The sequence below is a fragment of the Macrotis lagotis genome, chromosome 5, assembly GCF_037893015.1.
Source record: "Macrotis lagotis isolate mMagLag1 chromosome 5, bilby.v1.9.chrom.fasta, whole genome shotgun sequence".
In the NCBI taxonomy this organism is placed as follows: domain Eukaryota; kingdom Metazoa; phylum Chordata; class Mammalia; order Peramelemorphia; family Peramelidae; genus Macrotis; species Macrotis lagotis.
Genome location: NC_133662.1, coordinates 140,384,330 through 140,403,805, shown reverse-complemented (window position 1 = coordinate 140,403,805; position 19,476 = coordinate 140,384,330). Strand labels below are relative to the sequence as shown.

The 19,476-nt window shown below is 35.8% G+C and overlaps 2 protein-coding genes across 4 annotated transcripts in view; one reads left to right on the top strand and one right to left on the bottom strand.

Annotated features, from left to right (window-relative positions):
• MED23 (mediator complex subunit 23) overlaps positions 1-2,950 on the top strand; it is a 50,158-nt gene extending 47,208 nt beyond the window's left edge. For all 3 annotated transcript variants that reach the window (XM_074187594.1, XM_074187595.1, XM_074187596.1), the window contains one exon: positions 212-2,950. In XM_074187594.1, coding sequence (XP_074043695.1) covers positions 212-385 — 174 coding nt within the window. In that variant the 3' untranslated portion in view covers positions 386-2,950. The remainder of the gene's footprint in view (positions 1-211) is intronic.
• On the bottom strand, positions 2,255-18,636 carry ARG1 (arginase 1). Its single transcript, XM_074187597.1, has 8 exons — positions 18,487-18,636; positions 10,234-10,306; positions 7,872-8,046; positions 5,193-5,352; positions 4,512-4,606; positions 3,735-3,839; positions 3,396-3,532; positions 2,255-3,132 (listed from the first exon to the last, which is right to left on the bottom strand). Exons 1-8 carry the CDS (start codon positions 18,541-18,543, stop codon positions 2,999-3,001), a joined length of 936 nt encoding a protein of 311 aa, XP_074043698.1. The 5' UTR covers positions 18,544-18,636; the 3' UTR covers positions 2,255-2,998.
• Between the last annotated feature and the right edge of the window lie 840 nt (positions 18,637-19,476).

The following is a 19,476-nucleotide window of genomic DNA, read 5'->3' as shown; positions in this document are numbered from 1 at the left end:
CTCTTGCAGGTTTGCCTGGTCTTTGAAGAAGAATCTTTTTCTCTCTGCTTTTGTATGGAGAATATTATTTTCCCTTTCTTGCCAGGTGATTTAAGAACATATACAGATCTTGTCTCTTAAAATGTATTTTACTTAACAGGCTGGTGTTCTTTGTCTAAAGTTTATGATTCTAAATGACAACTAATGTTTTGGTATATATATATTCTCTTAGGTGGAAAAAATTATCTGCAATTTAAGACCAGCTTTAAAACTTAGACTACGATTCATAACACACATCAGCAAAATGGAACCGGCTGCAGTACCTCCCCAAACCATAAACAGTGGGTCCCCAGCACCTCAGCCCACTCAGGTGACAGTCAATGTGGCTTTGCCAGTCACTCAGTAAAGCCAGTGACATTTGGTGTAATACTGGTGACATATGGAACACTGATTACAGCGCCCTACTGGAAGAGGATAAAAACCAATTCTGAATCATTGATTTTGGTTCATATGGTGACTCTGCTGGACCCCTGTCATCACCAGCTCCCCACCTGGATTTATTTCAAGAGACTAGAGGAAAAATGGTCATGGGAGTCTTGGGGAGCATCGTGGAGGCAAATGATCAGTGGATGCTATTTATGGGGCTCATCAAGTCCTCCCTTATCAGTGGCTTAGTTTAATTTTTATTCAAAAGCTTATTCCATCTTCAAACATGGTTTGTCTTAAGTGAAATCCTTAGTTTAGATCAAATGAGATAATATTTGTAAAGCACTTAGCACAGTGCCTGGTACATAGTAGGCACTCTATAAATATGGATTCCTTTCCTCTTTTCCCTTAGTGGTCTTCTCCTAAACCAGTTTAATTGATCATTCTATAAATTACCTTCCTGATTAGTATTTGGTATGGAAGGGTAAAAAGAGTTTTATATTCTTATTTTTAAAAAAAGATCATTGTAAATTTCCATTTGCATATTCTATTATTTCCAATAAAGAAGATAAATTGACAGTTTTATTTATCCATGAACCAGAGGTTTTTCTATGAGTGATTGGAAGTCACCAAAGAGAATAAAATCTAGAAAAGGTTCAGACACTGCAAAAAAATCATGTTTCTTAGATGAATAATCCATACTTTTTAAGTTTCAAGGTTGACCTACACAACTGGATAATGGTGTGACTACTGCCTAGTCTTAATTGAATTTTTATAATGTTAAAATCTTTGTATAAAAAAATTTTGGTGGGTTTTTGTGCTGTATATGGTTTAGCTTTGACAAGTAAACAATGGAACCAGTATTTGTAAGTAGTGTAAGATACTGTTTAATTAAAGAAACTTTATTATGATTATTGATGTTTTGAATTTACTTCTCAGTGTAGTGACTAAATTTGAAAGAAACATTGATGAAACAGAACCTAAACTCCTAAAAAGATATTCTTGTACCTACAAAGTGTTGTATAGGGTCTTAATTTCCTATGGTTATTTTATAAAATAATGATGATTTATATGTTTTTTGTTCGGTTTGATTTGGTCTTTCAAACTACCCTTTAAAAAAAAGCTGACAATACAAAAAACATTCTCATATCCCCCAAATCTTTAAGGTGTTCATGTGAAATCAGAGTATTTGGTATTTACACTGCCAAGTGTAAGACTTTTTTAATCTAAAAGTATTATCTTTAGGTCATATTATAAATCTGTATTGCCTAGTAAAGGAATCAATCTTTGTTTTTTTATGTTTGTTTTTAAGGTTTTTTTTTTTTTTTTTGGCAAGGCAATGGGGTCAAGTGGCTTGCCCAAGGCCACACAGCTAGGTAATTATTAGGTGTCTGAGACCGGATTTGAACCCAGGTCCTCCTGACTCCAGGGCCAGTGCTCTATCCACTGCGCCACCTAGCCACCACTCAAATCTTTCCTTGAAAGAAAAAATGATCTTTGGTATTTTTCAGTTCATAACTACTTCAAGAGTGATATTTTGTTGAGAGATGGTACTTTACCAGGTAAGTTGATTTGATATGGCCTTTCAATGTGTTGTCATTGAATACAATAAAGACAAAATGAAAATGATAATTTGGGACGAATGTGTTCTTCCTCAAAAGAAGAACTGCTATTTATCTTATCAAAAGTTAAATGTTCTGGGGCAGCTAGGTGGCGCAGTGGATAGAGCACTGGCCCTGGAGTCAGGAGGACCTGGGTTCAAATCCGGTCTCAGACACCTAATAATTACCTAGCTGTGTGGCCTTGGGCAAGCCACTTGACCCTGTTTGCCTTGCAAAAACCTATTTAAAAAAAAAGTTAAATGTTCTTATAAAAGTCCTCTCAATTTCAAAGATGAAAACAAATTTTACTTTTCAATGTTAAAATAAATTTGATGAAGTGTTTTTATTAACAGACATTTTGGAAGACAGAAACTTCATGACAAAGCATTCCCCCTACATAGACTTATTTAAATTATTTAGGCAAATAATTCAGAAGGTTAAGATCTCTCATATAAAAATAAATTTTACTGGTGGAAAGTATAACGTCTTACTGAAGCTATTCTAATAATTAAACTGTCAGATGGATGAATGTGGTCTGTGCTGACACCTGTCATCTGTTTGCTATTAACATATTTGGGCCCTACCATAGATTTGTGGACAGGAACACAATGGCAAATAACAAATTAATTCTATTTGTCTTCTGTTACTAGTTATCACTAGAAATGTATTTAGGTTGTTAAACCAGCTAACAGCAAATGAATGAATTAGCCTCAAGTTTACATATCTCTTCCCCAAGATCACTTATAAGTCTTTTCCCTTGATTACAACTAGAGGACAAACAAAAATATTTTGATTTCACACTAAAGAAGGGATCAGAACTTTAATTATCTACCTAATAAAATTTACCAAAAGGCTTTGGGGAAAGTGTAAGCTTAAGCACAATTTTTAGAGCTGCTTATTGTTAACCATCATTGAATCTTTATCCTCTTTACCACCTTTTACCTCCCCCAGTTCCTTTTCAGAATTATTCAGACTTCTTTATGTTGGCACTCTTAATTGCCCTCTCGAGCAACTCCAAAGCATGACAAAGTTAATGCAATAGCAGTATTCACTGTTCGGTTTACTTCTTCTGGTGTCTTCCCAAGAGATGGATTGACTTCCATTATGTCTAATCCCGAGAGGAGTCCTGTAACAGTAGATTAAAAAAAAAGACATTTTGGAACACAGATTTTAAATTCAATGAAGTTGAGACTAATCAAGGGAGTGAAAAACAAAAGGATAGTTTGAAAATTGTCTATGGAAGTATCCATAAAGGATGTTTGATTTTTTTTCTTTTAATATACTGACAATTTTGAAGTAGAAAAATATATAACCCTTCTGTAAACTAACTTTCATTCCCCAAAGGCTTTTAGTGTCTTAGGATAGATTTTTCTCAGATATTGGGCATACCTGTTTTATAGATTTCCTCTGTGATATAGAGACCTTCTCTGTAAGTGAGGCCTCCAGGTACGGGTGTGCCAGTAGCTGGTGTGAAAGATGGATCCAACCCATCTACATCATAACTCAGATGAATTGGTCTTTTCCTCCTTCAAGTGAAAGGAAAAAAAGCATTGAAAGATGTTAATGAGAACTGTTCCTATTAGCCTAAGACATTCCAGTAGCTTCATCTAAAGTCAAAAGTTTTGTTAGAGGATTTTATATATTGATTCTTGTATGTTTAATAATGTCTGTTTCTTGTGTAAAAACACCATTAACAGTATTTAGAACACAAAAAACCTGGTGTCTTACCTTCCTATTAGGTAACTCAGTGTTTCTTCCATCACCTTGCCAATTCCAAGCTTGTCTACTTCAGTCATTGAAAAAAATTTAATACCCAGATCTTTAAGGATGCGACTGAAAAAAAAGATAATTGATATTGGTCATTAAAGCACAAGTGGGTTATAGTATATGAGCAATTAAGATTTGTCCAGGAGCAATGGCATTAACTATATGATCAAAGATGAGAGATTAAGTCACTGGTCAGCCTATATTCCACATAATGGAGGTTAGAGAGCATGTTAGGTGGAGCCCAATTTAAAACATATGGCATGGATCTGTTATAAGGGATGGGAAGATGCACCACTAGAGGGAGTGCATACAATAAGATCACAGATAAAAGTATCCAGAAACATTTCTTAATAGCAGAATAGAATTTTTTTTACTTTTGCAAAGCAATGGGATTATTAAAAGACTTGCCCAAGGCCACATAGCTAGGTAATTATAAAGTGTCTGTGGTGGGATTTGAACTCAAATACTCCTAACTCCAGGGCCGGTGCCCTATCCACTGCGCCACCTAGCCACCCCCTCAAATTAAATTTTTAAGAAAAATGTAAACAAGTTACTTTTACTAAAGGTGAATTGTGAGGGGCATCTACCTTCTGAGTTTTTTAAATTAATTCTGTGCAGTTAAAAACATGAAACATTTATATCCTATGAATTATGTACCTGCCTAATTTGGATTGTTAAATTACCAATAGAAAAAGCTTAATAAACAATATAAATTGACTGAGAAATAAATACACTTACTGTTCACCAGGATCCACATCTCTCAACCCAATATATACAATGTCCTTAGCTGATACACAGGGTGTCACCCAAGAGAATCCTGGAACATCAGGGATCTAAAAAGAACGATAACAATTATTTTTCTTTAATAATCCAAGCATGTTTACTTAAATTCAAAGAAGATCACATTTAGAATGCAAAAACACATGTGTACACACACATACACAGGTCCTAAACAATATACTATGTGAGAAATATTTCTGACTCCATGGACTCTGATTGGAAATTCTGAAGCACCAACCTTTCTTAATCCCATGCCTTTCATCAGCCTCTTCAAAATGTTTACATCCCATCAGTTCTTGCAGCAGCCTGTTTTCCATTGTGACAGCTAGTAGATTGATAAATTAATCCTTTCAGTCTTAACTTTTTTTTTTTAATATTGGCAAGGCAATGGGATTAAGTAGCTTGCCCAAGGCCACACAGCTAGGCAATTATTAAGTGAGAGTGGATTTGAACTCCTGCTGATTCTGGGCTGGTGCTCTATCCACTGCACCACCTAGCTGCCCCCTTATCTTTTAACCCATCATGACTATGCCACCAAACTGCCTTATTGTATAAACCCATGTTGAGAGTCCTGCAGTTCAGGGGAAATAGGAGTTGTTCCTACTAATTCTAGATGACAATTACAACACATTTTTTTACCTTTCCCTTTAGTTCCTTCAACAGGAAGGACACAGGCTGCCCATGTAAGTTGCCACTTGGAGTTGTCAGAGGAGTGTTGATATCACTATGCGCATCCACCCAAATGACGCAAAGATCAGGATGAACTTTGGCATGGCCAGAGATACTTCCAATTGCCAAACTTTGAAAACAGAAAAGTTGTGTAAACATAAGAGATTACACCATCTTTTCACATGTTTGCTTTTTAAAAGACCCTGCTCAGCTTTCCTTTGAACATCACAATGACTGAGAAGGAAAAGTGTCCAATGGATTATTCCAACAAACAAGACACGTCAGGAAAAAAACAGTATTATTATGTGGAGCAATATTATTTATCTATGTTATGTTGTGAAAAACACTAATATCTTGTGTTGATGATCCTAAGTTATTACATGATGTGATAGAAATTGTTTTTTTTAATCCTGTCCAAATACAGTAGTAGCTAAAATTCAACAAAATTGCAAGGGAGGGGATAAGTTTTTTAAGAGTATCGGTCACATAAACTGTTCTGTAACAATCTTATTCTCAGATTAACTTTTTCCTTATTGTCTAATCTCATCTTGCCCTGCCTAATAAATATTACAGTCTCTACTGTGAGTTAGTTAATAATGAATTTTTCATCGCTATCAGTGTTATCAGCCTTGAAAATCTAAAGAGCTTTCATTGAATTCACACTTCCCACTTCCTTGTAAATGCTAAGTACTTCAGCTTTTGCAGTATATGATAGAAGGTTCTTAATATCTAGAAGAGCCCAGATAGCTTGGATGACCTCTTGTTCTATTCCACTTAGAAATTCCAATGCTTACTTTTTTTTATTCTTCCCTCCCATCTCATTAGAGAACTGTACTCATTCATATTGCCAGTGTACCCATCTGTCCTGCTGACATCAATCTCTCTAATATCTCTCCACCTCAGTTGTCTGGGGTATCTGCATGCATGGAAGAAGCAGGAAATATCTTGGACAAAATGAAAAGAAGATCTGACTAAATGCAAAACACCTAAATCCACTTTCCTTTTCTTTGGGGGGGGGGGGGTTGCAAGGCAAAATGGTTAAGTGACTTGGCCAAGATCTCCCAGCCAGGTAATAATTAAGTATCTGAGGTCAAATTTGAACTCTATCCTCCTGATTCCAGTATCGATGCTGTCTACTACACTACCTACCTGCCCCCTCCACTTTCCTCTTTGTTACAATTCAATTTATCATTCAGTAAAAGAGAAATTAGGGATAATAGTAGAAAGGGCACTGGAGTCCCAACCCCATTGTTTACTACCTGCATGATCTTGGGCAAATCCCCTTAACATCTCTGGGCCATGATATTTGTATCTGTAACATGAGGAAATCAAACAAGAAAGCCTTGAAATTACAACCCACCTTTCCTGTGATCTCTGGACATTCAAAAGGAATTTAGAGCTGGGTAAGGTGGTCATTTTAAGTCAGAGGATCTAGGTCTACTCTCAATATTTTCTCTATTAACTAAGCTTGCAAAGATGGGTAAATTCATGGGATTTCTCTGGACTTAGTTTCTCATTGTCTGCTTGGTCTACTAAGCTCCTTCTAGTTCTAAAGCCTATGATCCTAAATTGATTATCACCTCTTTAATGGGGTTTAGAAATGCTAGCTTGGGTTCGGTTTTTCCCCTACATACTGATTGTTCATCAGTATCAATGAGATAATCTTTTTTAAAAATGCAAATATCTGGGGTGGCTAGGTAGTGCAGTGGATAGAGCACCAGCCCTGGAGTCAGGAGTACCTGGGTTCAAATCTGGCCTCAGACACTTAATAATTACCTAGCTGTGTAGCTTTGGGCAAGTCACTTAAACCCATTGCCTTGAAAAAAAAAATCTAAAAAAAAATACAAATATCACAAGATTTTAGGACAATCCTCAGGTTCAATGACAAACAACATTATAGTACTTAAAAGTTTTACAAAATCCTTTTCCATCGGTTATTTCATTTTATTCTCACAAGGTATGATATTACTGCAGGTATTATTAATGCAAATATTGTCATTCCCATTTTACAGATGACCTATTCAAAGTCACACTGGAGTAATAAAGCTGTTTTAAACACTTTCTTACTTGAACAGTTGACCAACCCTTCATAAATACATTTGTGGTTTTCTTATCTGATAAAAATACCAGAGATTTCTCATTTCCTTTTCCAGTTCATTTTATAGATGAAGAAACTAAACAAACAGGGTTAAGTGATTTGCCCAGGGGTCACACAGACAGTGTGTCTGAGATCAGATTTGGCCCTATGAAGATGAGTCTACCTGATTCCAAGCTCTGTCCACTGTGTTGCCTGTATATGTCTCTGGTATATAAATATGTATTCCCTTCCCTTCTCCCCCCCAGTGATTTCTGCTCAATACTAACTTCCTACCATCTCTTGGCAATATGTTTATAGATCTTGGAGCCAAAATATATGGAATCAAGTTCTGGTTCCAACACTTAAGAGATATGAGACTGTATCAACCATATCAACCCCTCAAAGTTATTTTCTTATCTGAAAAATGTGAGGAGGGGAATGATAGGAAATGACGTACTACACAGAGGTGTGAGGACAACACTTTGAAAACCTGGATGAACTATCCACATATGATCTGTTGTTTCTTAGAACTATAAAGTCTGTGGATCCCAGTGACAATTAGAAAGTGAGACCTGTGATCCCCGCCAAGTACCAAGCTGGTTCTCCCATTCTTCTTCACTTCTGCTACCACTTCAGCCAGCTGCTCATTAGCTTTACCCACAGTCCTTGGGTTTTTCACAATTTGAAAAGGGGTATCATTGGGCACATCCACAAAGGATAGGTTCCCATAATCTTTCACATCACAGTCTGCAAGGAAAACAAAATAAAATAAACAAAAAAATGCAGGTTTACCTTCAACAACCCTAAACCTAGATTCCTTAAAAAGTACAGCATAAAGCCACCGAACTGTGTTTTTTTTTTAAACAATAATATCTGGTCCAGTTTTGTTTTCGTATGAGGGAATATACCTCCCATTCCTATACGTGCTATTATTTTTTTAATCTGTGTCTATGCTCACTCTAAATATGACTGGCTTACAGAGCTAAGGTCTTGATCTGATGTCTCATTGCTATATTACAATGATCCTTGTGTTCTTGAAAAATAGGTCACTAGAGTATAGGATCTGACAGATACTCAGACCTGGAGCGATTTGAGAATAGGCTAAAAGATTCAATACAAGATGGCTTTTTTCAATGATCCAAGACAAGGGGAATGGAAGAAAATAGGAATTTATATATTATATATTATATATCATATATCATATTTGATCTTTGCGACAACTTGGCGAGGTAGGTGCTGTTGGTCTCCATTGTAGAGTGGAGGAAATTGAGACAAGCAGAGATTAGAGTTGCCTAGAGTCCCATAATTTGTGTCTTTGGCTGAATTTCAACTTAGGTCTTCCTCACACCAGGTTCAGTGCTCGTTCCACTGGGCCACCTAGCTGCCTAGAATAAGACAGCAGTACAACATGGCTTTCATCATTGTGCCACCCTTGCTACTTTTCAGAAGGCTGATGTCCAGGAATTAGTTTTTTGAGGGGGAGGGAGGGAGGAAAGGAGGGTCATAGCAATTCTTAAATTACTATGTGGAAGGGCTCTTTCAATTAAGTACTCCAATGGATTAAACCCTAAAAATTGACATTCTAAAGAAATTTCAGTGCATGTGACTAAAGTAAAACCACAATTCAAGAGATCCAAAACTTGTTTCTTTGAGGTAGTAATGTAAAGTAAAAATTATGTCATATGCAGAGGGAAGACTAAGCTACTTCATTTAGCTTGTCTACATTATTGAGACCCAAGCATGAGGATAGACTTGACCATTCATTCATTTGAGGCTCTAGATTCTAGAAGGGGTACCAGAAACTAAAAGCAATGTAGCCTTGGAGGCATGGCCAACACAAGTAGACTGTAGCATATTAACAATGAAGAAATTGTTCAGAGGATCTATAAAACATAAGATCAAAGTTATATGTGTGCGACCAGAACAAAATGGACTAATCATAAAGCAAGAGTAAGGGATGGCTGCTTGGAAAGTCTGCATTATATGACCTTGGGCAGGTTTTATAAGTTCTTGTATAACGTCAGAGCTTTACAATGTATCATCTTAGCTCTTTATAGGAAATAGTGAAAGGTAACAGTAAAATGTCTAGATTTTTTTAAAAAATGGTTTTTTAAATTTATTTTTTAGGCTTTTTGCAAGGCAATGGGGTTAAGTGGCTTGCCCAAGGCCACACAGCTAGGTAATTATTAAGTGTTTGAGGTCAGGTTTGAACTCAGGTCCTCCTGACTCCAGAGCTGGTGCTCTATCCACTGCACCACCTAGCCACCCCCAAAAAAATATTTTTTAAGAGGAAGTGTAAGATAAGACTAGTATTGTCCTTAGACCTGATTCTTTTAAATCTAGATAAAAAAAAATCTTCCCACTTATCCCCCAGTCTTCAGCCTGAATTCTGCCCCAATATATGGACTTAGGTGGCACAGTGGATAGAGTGCATGATTTGGAGTCAGGAAGATCTGAGTTCAAAACTGTCCTCAAATGCTTACTACATATCTGACCCTGGGCAAGTCACTTCACCTTGTTTGCTTCAGTTTCCTCTACTGTAAAATGAGCAAAATTAGCAAAATGACAAACCACCCCAGTGTCTTTGTCAAGACAACCCCAAATAGGGTCTTATAGAGTTGGGCATGATTGAAACAACTGAATAACAAAAGGTAGAAAACATCAGAGAATGGTCCAACCACAACTATTCTTTATCTTGATCATTTTCAAGAATCCATTTACTAATGGATTTCACCCTTGAAGGATCCATTCATTCACCCAGTGCTTACTCCATCTCCATCTCCTACCCTACAATTCATACTTCCTTTTCAAATTGTACAGTCTTCTATTGGAAGGGAGAAAATGTCAGAGCTACTCTGAGTCACCACACATTGATGAGAACTTGGTCCCCTTTTCATAGAGAAGAATAAATCAGAATTTCATGATGAAAGTTACCTTGTTCTTTAAGTTTTTGAACTAAGCCAGCATTTCTCAATACTTCAGGGCCTCCTTCTACCCCTCCTCGTGGCTAAGGATTAAAAAATAATAACAATAATTTATTCAGATACTAATCATTTTATATCTGTCTGAAAAGAAATGGATACACCTGTTGCATATGATCTTTATAAAAACACTTGATTATAAAAGGCTTCATAAATTCCAGCAATTATTTCTTATATAGAGAGGGTTATATACTGTCTCCTTCAATTCGATTGTGAGCTCCTTGGGTTTAAGGACTATTTTTTGCTTTTCTTTGTATACCCTATGTTTACCTCAATATCTGGCACATAATCAGAACTTCCCTTAATAAGTTCATGTTAGCAGGACTTGACTTGACTTGTCTGACCAGGTACATAAGCCAATACACTTGTTTTAAAATAGATAAGATAAAACACATAACATCTTGGTATTAGTCCTATCCTGAAGCCTCAAGATTTCTCCCTACACCCACTAATCTTAAGAATATGATCAGAACAGGCATTTTTATCTTTGCATAAGAAAGAGAGGAACTTTCTGGTTTTGTTTTTTTACAAATTTTAAGATTTTTTTTGAAGAGTGAATAGTGAAATCATTTTTCTGAAGATTTACTGTAAATATTTAAATACAACCCAGAAGATAATTAGTAGAAACCAAAATAAATGTGACTTTTGAAAAATAGCATTTGTGTAGTATATAAGGTGTTGGAGTTGATTCAAGAAATTTAGCACAAATTGCACTGTTCTGTAGGAATCCCTTCTGCCAAAGTAAAAGGAAGACTTAAAGAATAACAGACCCACATATTGGATCCTGAGCACTCTGGGTTACTTACCCAAATATTCCTTTGTGCTTTCGGATACTAACAAATGGAACCAGAGAAAATCTACTTTGTTCTACTGCTGAACAGAAGTATATGTTTTTCCAATCCATAAGATTATCAATTTCTTCCTTCCACACTAATTTGTGACAAAAGTACAGATTTGTGATTCAAGAGAATTCTAGCTTCTTGTTCTTATTTCTCAAAACTCTTTCATTTTATGTATTATTTTTTCCTTCTGATAGTTTTTTCCTTTTTGATTTGATTCTTTTCCCATAATATGATGATTATGGATATGTTTAACATAGTTATACATGTAATCTATATTAGACTTGCTTTCTGTCAAGGGAAGGGGAGAGGGAAGAGAGGGTGGAAGAAAAAATGTAAAACTCAAAAGCTTACAAAAATGATTGTTGAGAACTATCTTTGCATTTAATTGGGAAAATAAATAAGTACATTTTTAAAAATTCATGGAAGATATTGCTACTAGAACTCTTTCTAAAATCAGGGGTCCTTAACATTTTGTTAAGAACTCCTTTGTTGGGCTGATAAAGCCTGTGGATTCCTCTGATGTTTTTGCCTCCACCCCTAGCTTCCCCCTGATTCTGACAGGGGACAATTTTTGAACTCTTGTTTTAAAATATATAAGATACCATCAGCCCTGAAGTCAAGAGAACAGTGTTCAAATATGGCCTCAGATTCTTGACCCTTACTATCTGTGTGACCTTGTATAAGTCACTTTACCTGATTGCCTGACAAAAAAAAATAATACATAAGATTAAAACATAGGTTTATAAAAGATCCAACCAATTATATTGAAATTGTTACCAGTTGTCTATATATATATATATATATATATATATATATATATGCAAGGCAAATGGGGTTAAAACATAGGTTTATAAAAGATCCAACCAATTATATTGAAATTGTTACCAGTTGTCAATATATATATATATATATATATATATATATATATATATATATATATATATATATATATATATTTGCAAGGCAAATGGGGTTAAGTGGCTTGCCTAAGGCCACATAGCTAGGTAATTATTAAGTGTCTGAGACCGGATTTGAACCCAGGTACTCCTGACTCCAGGGCTGGTGCTTTATCCACTACGCCACCTAGCTGCCCCCTTCAATATATTTTTTAAGCAAGTTCAAGAACCCTATTTAAGAAACTAAGAAGCCCCATTTTATATCTTGTTTTTCCAAATTAGAGGAAGTTAATCTTCCTGATTTCAGAACCAGCCTTGTTCCACTGTGCCACCTAATTGGTCAACTGGAGAAATATTACAGCAACATTCTTTTGCCATGCCCTTCCTTGACTCTGGGAAACCAGTGTTAGGTGAAACAATGTTAAAAGAGTACCAAATTCTTTAAGAATAGTGTTACAATTGGGCAAGTGGTTCAATATTTTTTTTAACAAACAAGTTTTGCAGATTATATGGCAAGGTTTGTCTATAACGTGTTAACAGGATTATAAAAACAACAAGGTTTAGGGCAATATTTTGTGGGGTGTGTGCCTTTCAAGAAAAGAAAAGAAACTTTTACAAATCATGTATTTTTATGTTTATCTTAAACTGACCTTAAAATTGCATATGTATTCTCTAAGTTCCTACTCTGAGCAAGGTCCTGTGAACCCATAGATGATGGAGATGCAAAGACAGACTCTAAATGTGAGGAATCTGCATGCTACCGAGGCCAAATCTCTTTACAAAAGTAATATAAGGAAAGAGAAAGAATTAACAATGGTACAGGTTTCAAGGGAGTAGATTGTGGAAGGGTTTCTTGGAAATGATGAGATCTGAACCATGTTTTGAAGAAAAGTAATAGGATGTGAATTTGTTCTCTCTGAGTTTTAAAGGCAAAAATTCTAAAAGATGACTCTAAGCTAAAAATATTTTTAAAAAGTAAAATCACCCCTTGTGTTTTCCTTGACCAATTGACCAAAGTCAAGCAACATTCTTGGAACAGAATTTATATTCACTTCATGCAAGTTGTGAATTCCCAATATAAATGCCCTGCTTATTCCACAGGAAAGAAAGCTACAGCTTTGTTCCTAACAGTTTTTCCTCTCTTTCTTCCCCACTCCTACCCCCCCCAAACTCTAAACCATTATTGGGTAGAGTTCAAACAGATAAGTTAATCAATAGCTGTTTATTTGTTGGCTAATGATGTAGACAAGAGTGAGGCCAATCTAAAAGCTGACAATGACTTTCTGACCTTGTCCTACTCTATACAGAGAATCACTTGCCATATCAGAACTAGATATTTAGACTTTTCTCACATCAAGCTCACTGCTGAATAATGAGAACATTATTTTAATGGGAGACAAACTTGTAGCATCAGTCCGTGGCTGCTATGAACAAATCCAGGGAATGATCTCATGCAGCAGGTATGAGACACAGGAGACTGACTCATATGGTAGACAATGAGCTAGGAACACCAATTGTTCATTTTTATTCTGACACAACATTAAGACAATGGTAAAACCAGGTTGGCCTGATTGCCATACAAATTTGTTTCACCAGTAGCCAGTTAAACCAGATTCCCTTCTCTTTTGTTTGGCTTATAAAACAACATGCGGCTATTTGATTCAAATGTGGTGTGATAAGAAGCAACACTGAATTTGGAATCATAAGAACTTGGTTCAAATCACTCCTTTTTCTATGTAATTATCAATGAGACTTTAGGCAAATCATTACACTCTATCAATGCCTCAGTTTCTTTCCCATAAAAATAGGGGATTGAATGAACTAGATATTAAAGTTCTTTTTAGCTTTAAATTCTATGAAACATTTTACTCTCTCCCAGATAAACTGCAAATATTTCACTCAAAATCTGTATTAAAACCTTAGTTCATAAGTAATGTAAGGATTTAATCACAAGCATAGCCAATATTTTTATAGCGCTTTAAAGTTTGCAAAGAACTTGCCTTTGAACCTCATTTCTCCCTCCCCAAAAAACCCAATTCTGTGGTATAAAAATAAGATAGTTATCATTATCCTCACATTAAAGAAATGAGGAATCTGAAATTCAGAAATGTTAAGTTTGCCTCTCTTCAAATCAGGGTTCTCATTATCCAGCACTGAGTTTGATGGGAGAAGAAAGTTTGAGCACCTAGTTCTGACTGATGCTCTGGACAGAGGTTCTGTCAGCTCTGAGATTGGCTCCAATCAGCTCCACACCATTAGCCAACAAATAAGAGACTTGTAAGCATAAGAAGTCGGATTCAAACCCAAACTTGTCTGATTCTGATCCTAAGTAACCTTTCGATTATTAGAACAGAGAGGACTGAGCAGAGCATCACATCAACAATATGAATCAGTATTTCTTTGGATCCTGTCACTCTCTGAACATGAAACAGTAGACAACTGACCTACATCAATTCAAGACTTATAAGGAATGTTATATAGAAATACCTCAGCATCTACAATGAAGATCCACTTATCTCTCTTTTTTCAGTGCTTCCTTTTTAAGATAAGACCCATTTCCTGGATGCTTAGCACTGGTTGGCAGAAGTTGCTTAGAATGGGGAGTGATAGGGTAAGTGAGCAGAAACCAAAGCTGGGACAGGGGGTAGGAAGGACAAATTCCAGGGATGCTATAAGCCACTCCCAGGAATTAGGGTTGGGAGAAAAACCATAGAACTTGTAAAACTAGCCTGAATGTACCCAGAAATATTTCAGCTATGAAGACATTACTAGTAGTCCATTTGCTTAATCAATTTTGTATAAAAACAGATTATAAATGGGATGGGGGAATGCAGTACAATTGGAAAATATTTATACTTGTGAGCAAGTCAAGAGATTCTAATATATATTTAACAATGCTACCAAATGGCACAGTGTAGGTAAAAGAATAGGGTAGTTAATTCTCTTTAAGCTGTTTTCCTTTCATTTAATAATTTGTTTCCTTCCTGACATCATGGTCTTCTTCAAGAATGAAGGACAAAAGGGGCAGCTAGGTAGTACAGTGGATAGAGCACTGGCCCTGGAGTCAGGAGTACCTGAGTTCAAATCCAGCCTCAGACACTTAATAATTACCTAGCTGTATGGCCTTGGGCAAGCCACTTAACCCCATTGCCTTGCAAAAACTAAAAAAAAACAAAATGAAGGACAAAAGTCATCAATAATTTATTTCCTAAGATGTCTTTTTTTTCACAAAGAAAACTACTCACTTTTGTCAACTGCAAAGTTGTATAGAAAGATGTGCACTTCTTTCCGCCCAGGATTCTCTCCCCCAGGACTAGATCACAAACTCAAATAAGGTACTATTTCTTCTCAAGGAAAATGGCTAGATACTCTTATAACAACTTTAACTTCTTTCCTTCCTGATATTTTTGTCCTGAAATGTAGTTATGAAAATGTTGGTAGACACCTAATATGCTTCATTTGGTCCCAATCCTTTCCTTAATTTCTTTTCATCTCTCAATCATTAGAACCTATCCACATGGTTTAGACTTCTAATTGACAATTACTTGCTAAATAATAGTGTTGTTTTTCTAATTTCATTTTTTTCATATTTCAAATATAGTCAATCACATTTACATCTTTTATTGGTCCTTACTTCTTGGATCCATTTGTATTAGGGGTAGTTTTTTTCCTCCCTCCCTAATAAATTTGCTAATATCTTCATTATATCAATCTACTTTTGCTAGGCAGTGCCTAGTCTCCAGAGGACAGGAGAAAAATCAACATGGTCCATTCCATGTATATATACATATATATATATATATATATATATATATATATATATATATATATATATATATATATATGTATATATATATTAGCGTTAATCTGCATTAGCATTGAAAATTAGTCAAATCCCTCTCAATTAGTGGATTAGGAAATCAAGACATTATGATAGATTTATGACAGGATGCTCACCTACAGGAGTCAAAATTGACATTTCTTTCATATAAACTGTTCCATAAAACAGGTTAATAGAATTAAGTTTTGTGTTTTTATTGAAATAGTCTGTTTTTAGTACTTTTTTAAAGTATGGTATAGTGCAAAGAGAGTTGCATGTAGATTGATTCAGAGTATCTGGGTTTGAATGCTGACTCTGCTATGGCCAAGAGCAGATATTTTTTTTTTAGGTTTTTTTTTTTTTGCAAGGCAAATGGGATTAAGTGGCTTGCCCAAGGCCACACAGCTAGGTAATTATTAAGTGTCTGAGACCGGATTTGAACCCAGGTACTCCTGACTACAAGGCCTGTGCTTTATCCACTGCGCCACCTAGTCACCCCAAAGGATCTTTTTTTTTTTTTTTTTTTTTTTTAGGTTTTTGCAAGGCAAACAGGGTTAAGTGGCTTGCCCAAGGCCACACAGCTAGGTAATTATTAAGTGTCTGAGACCAGTCTGAAGTGTCTGAACCCAGGTACTCCTGACTCCAGGGCCGGTGCTTTATGCACTACGCCACCTAGCTGCCCCTAGAGCAGATATTTCTAATCCTCCTTCTCAACCCCACCCCCCCAATTATTTTATCTTTAAAAAGAAGAAGCAAGAAGCTGGAAAGACTGCTAGGGTTCCCTACAGTTCCAAATATAAGATCTCAAGAAATCCTTCTAGTTCTTCAAAGCATTCCCTTTTTCTATTTCTTAAATCCCCCCTTCCCTTTGAAAAAAAAAGAATTATAGGGTTTTTGAAAAGAATGGTAACATTTTTGACAGTCTATTTAGATAAACTTTTAGCAAGATCTGTTGCTTTTTTGTACTTTATAATCTTTGCCAAATGTTAAGCTCGGTCATGAAAAAATGCAAGTTATAATGGAGAATTCAAAACTAAAATGAAATCCCTGATAACGAAGAAAAACCAATCAAGTCAGGGGAAATGGACTGAAGGATCCCTAAAGGTTAAGAAACATCCTTTTTAGGGGCAGCTAGGTGGCAAGTGGATAGAGCACTCCTGACTTCAGGAGTACCTGAGTTCAAATCTGACCTCAGACACAATAATTACCTAGCTGGTGTGGCCTTGGGCAAGCCACTTAACCCCATTGCCTTGCAAAAAAAAAAAAAGAAATATCTTTTTAAAAATTCTAATTGATATCTCTTTGGTTTATATTACCATCATTTCTGATTTTTTTTTCCTTCAGGTCCTCTGAAAGTCATTCCTTATAATAGTTTTTAAAAAAGAAAGGAGGAAGGAAGGATGATTGGAAGGAGAGAAGAGAAAGGGAAGGAAGGGATGGAGGAAGGAAGAAGAAAGAAGAAAAATTAATCAACACATCAAACAAGTTTAATAGTAAATATAATATTCCACATAGCAAACAAAGAAGGGAGAGTGGGAAGTTTTTTCCTACACTTTCTGGCCAGAATCTCTTTTAAGAGAAAGCATGCCATAAAAGCTTCTCTTTTATTTGTTCTTTGTTCATTTTCATTTTTTTCTATCTTTTTTTAAAAAATTTTAATTAGTGACCTAATATCTGAGTGAACTGCAGGTAACAGCTGACTGTAGGTTTATCTATATAACTATCCATGGAGAAGGAAAATAGCGTTTTTGGAAATTCCATGTGTCAGTATGTTCTTGTTACCTTACAAAGTAGGAGGCACTGGAACTTCTTTGGGAGAAGACTTAATTAGTCTATGTAAGGTGTCTGGTCTTAAAAGGTACTTAAATAAAAACAAATTTTCACCACAATGTAAGCCTTAAAAGCACAATATGAAAATATTATTTTTATTCAGATGAAATGGAAAAAGGATAAGTTATTTAAACTCTCAGAGTTTCAGATTTCTCATGTATAAAATGAGGAAGTTGGGTCTGATGACTTTCAAGGTACCTTTCAGTTCTAAATCTATGATTCAATTAGCAAAGAGGTTTAGAATAGAACTTCAAGAGGCCATACTGGAACATTATACTAGCATTGGTGTTTTCTAAAAAGAAATTCTAGAATTTGATAAGAGTCCATCTACATGACAAGTAGCCTAACATTAAAGCTCAGTGTCAAAGACGAATTATTTAAATTTGGGGAAAAAGACAAGGTATAAAGCAATCACTTTAAACTTATGCAAATTGAATCTGAAGGATTAATTCATGTGTTTTTCTAGGTATTGATCAAATGACTAAAGCCAACATTTTCTTATGTGCTAAAATTTCATTCCAATTGAGATGAAATCACTTATTTCAATTTTGAAATACCTGATACTGAAAGAGATGTCCAAATACAATTAAATTCAGCAGAGATCAGAAGCAGCTGAATAAGTTGCATTGTGAGCCAACCCCAACAGTGTTTTGCAGAATTATGTGATTTTTTTTAATAATAATTCGGCAGGCCCACATAGCCAGAGAACATCAAAAACACCAGACACGAATTTTAAAATTTAAAGAACCTTCAACAAGCTCACACTGTAGATATATGTTTAAAAGAATGAGAATGAGAAATGGGGATATTATATTCACCTGTCCTTTTGAGAATGGAGCTCCGATGATTCCAACTTTCTTTGGCTTGGAACTCATGTTGTTCTGAGCTTCCTCTTATCTATATTCCAAAGGGACACACAGATAGTTCTTCTCCGGGTGCCAGCTGCAGCTCTGAGTGACAGAGGGCACTTTAGGCTCCATTTATAATAGGGTTGAGGCTGTTTACCTTTATGGTGATGAGAAAGAAACTCTCCGCCTCCTGAACAGAAGGATTTCACATGTGTCAACAAAATTCCCCAATCTCAACTGGTTGTCCTTGAGCTCCTCACCATAGGCTGGAATGAACATGATTGCAGGAATCTAACTAATTCAAATCATCCCAATGTATTCTGCCTAGCAAAATAGGTATGCTTTTACCAAATAGACTGCATACACATATTTAACTCCAAAGAATGATGAACCAATTTAACATCAGTTAGGCACCTACTTAATTGATCCTTATTAAGTACTCTCTTAAGCAAGATGCTCAAAATACAGACAGAAAACCAAAATAAAGTGTTGTCTTCCTAAAGTTTGCATTCTTCAGGGACCCTCCAGTGACATCTATAATACATAGTAATTTGTGGTGGGAGTAAAATGTTCTAGGAAATGATGGACAGATTACTTTTAGATGATGAGATCAAGGAAGGCGTGCCAGAGGAGGTAACCCCTGAGAGGAGCTTAGAGTGAAGAGAATTATGAAACTTAAAAATCAAGTCATCAATCAACAATGATTTTTAAGGGCCAACTATGTGGTGAGCACTATGTTAGCTACTGGGTATAGAAATACAAAGAATGAAATAATCCCTACTCACAAGAGGTTTATATTCTAAAGGGAGAGAGACAAGCACATATTAAAAAATGTGTATTAAGTAGTTACTTGCAAGGTAGTTTGGGAGAAAGAGCACTAGGAATTAAGAGAGTGCATTCTAAACCTGGGTGGGAGCCTCAAGGGCAACAAGGGTGGGAGTGGGAGAGTTGAGATGGGAA

Bases quoted from the DNA above. Each gene is read 5' to 3' on its own strand.
- ARG1 (XM_074187597.1), bottom strand. From the start codon at position 18,543: ATGAGTTCCAAGCCAAAGAAAGTTGGAATCATCGGAGCTCCATTCTCA. The intron at 8,047-10,233 runs GTAACTTTCATC...TTTTCCTTGCAG, and splicing joins TCAAAAACTTAAAGAACAAG to ACTGTGATGTGAAAGATTAT. The intron at 5,353-7,871 runs GTCTCACTTTCT...CTGTTTTCAAAG, and splicing joins GTACTTGGCGGGGATCACAG to TTTGGCAATTGGAAGTATCT.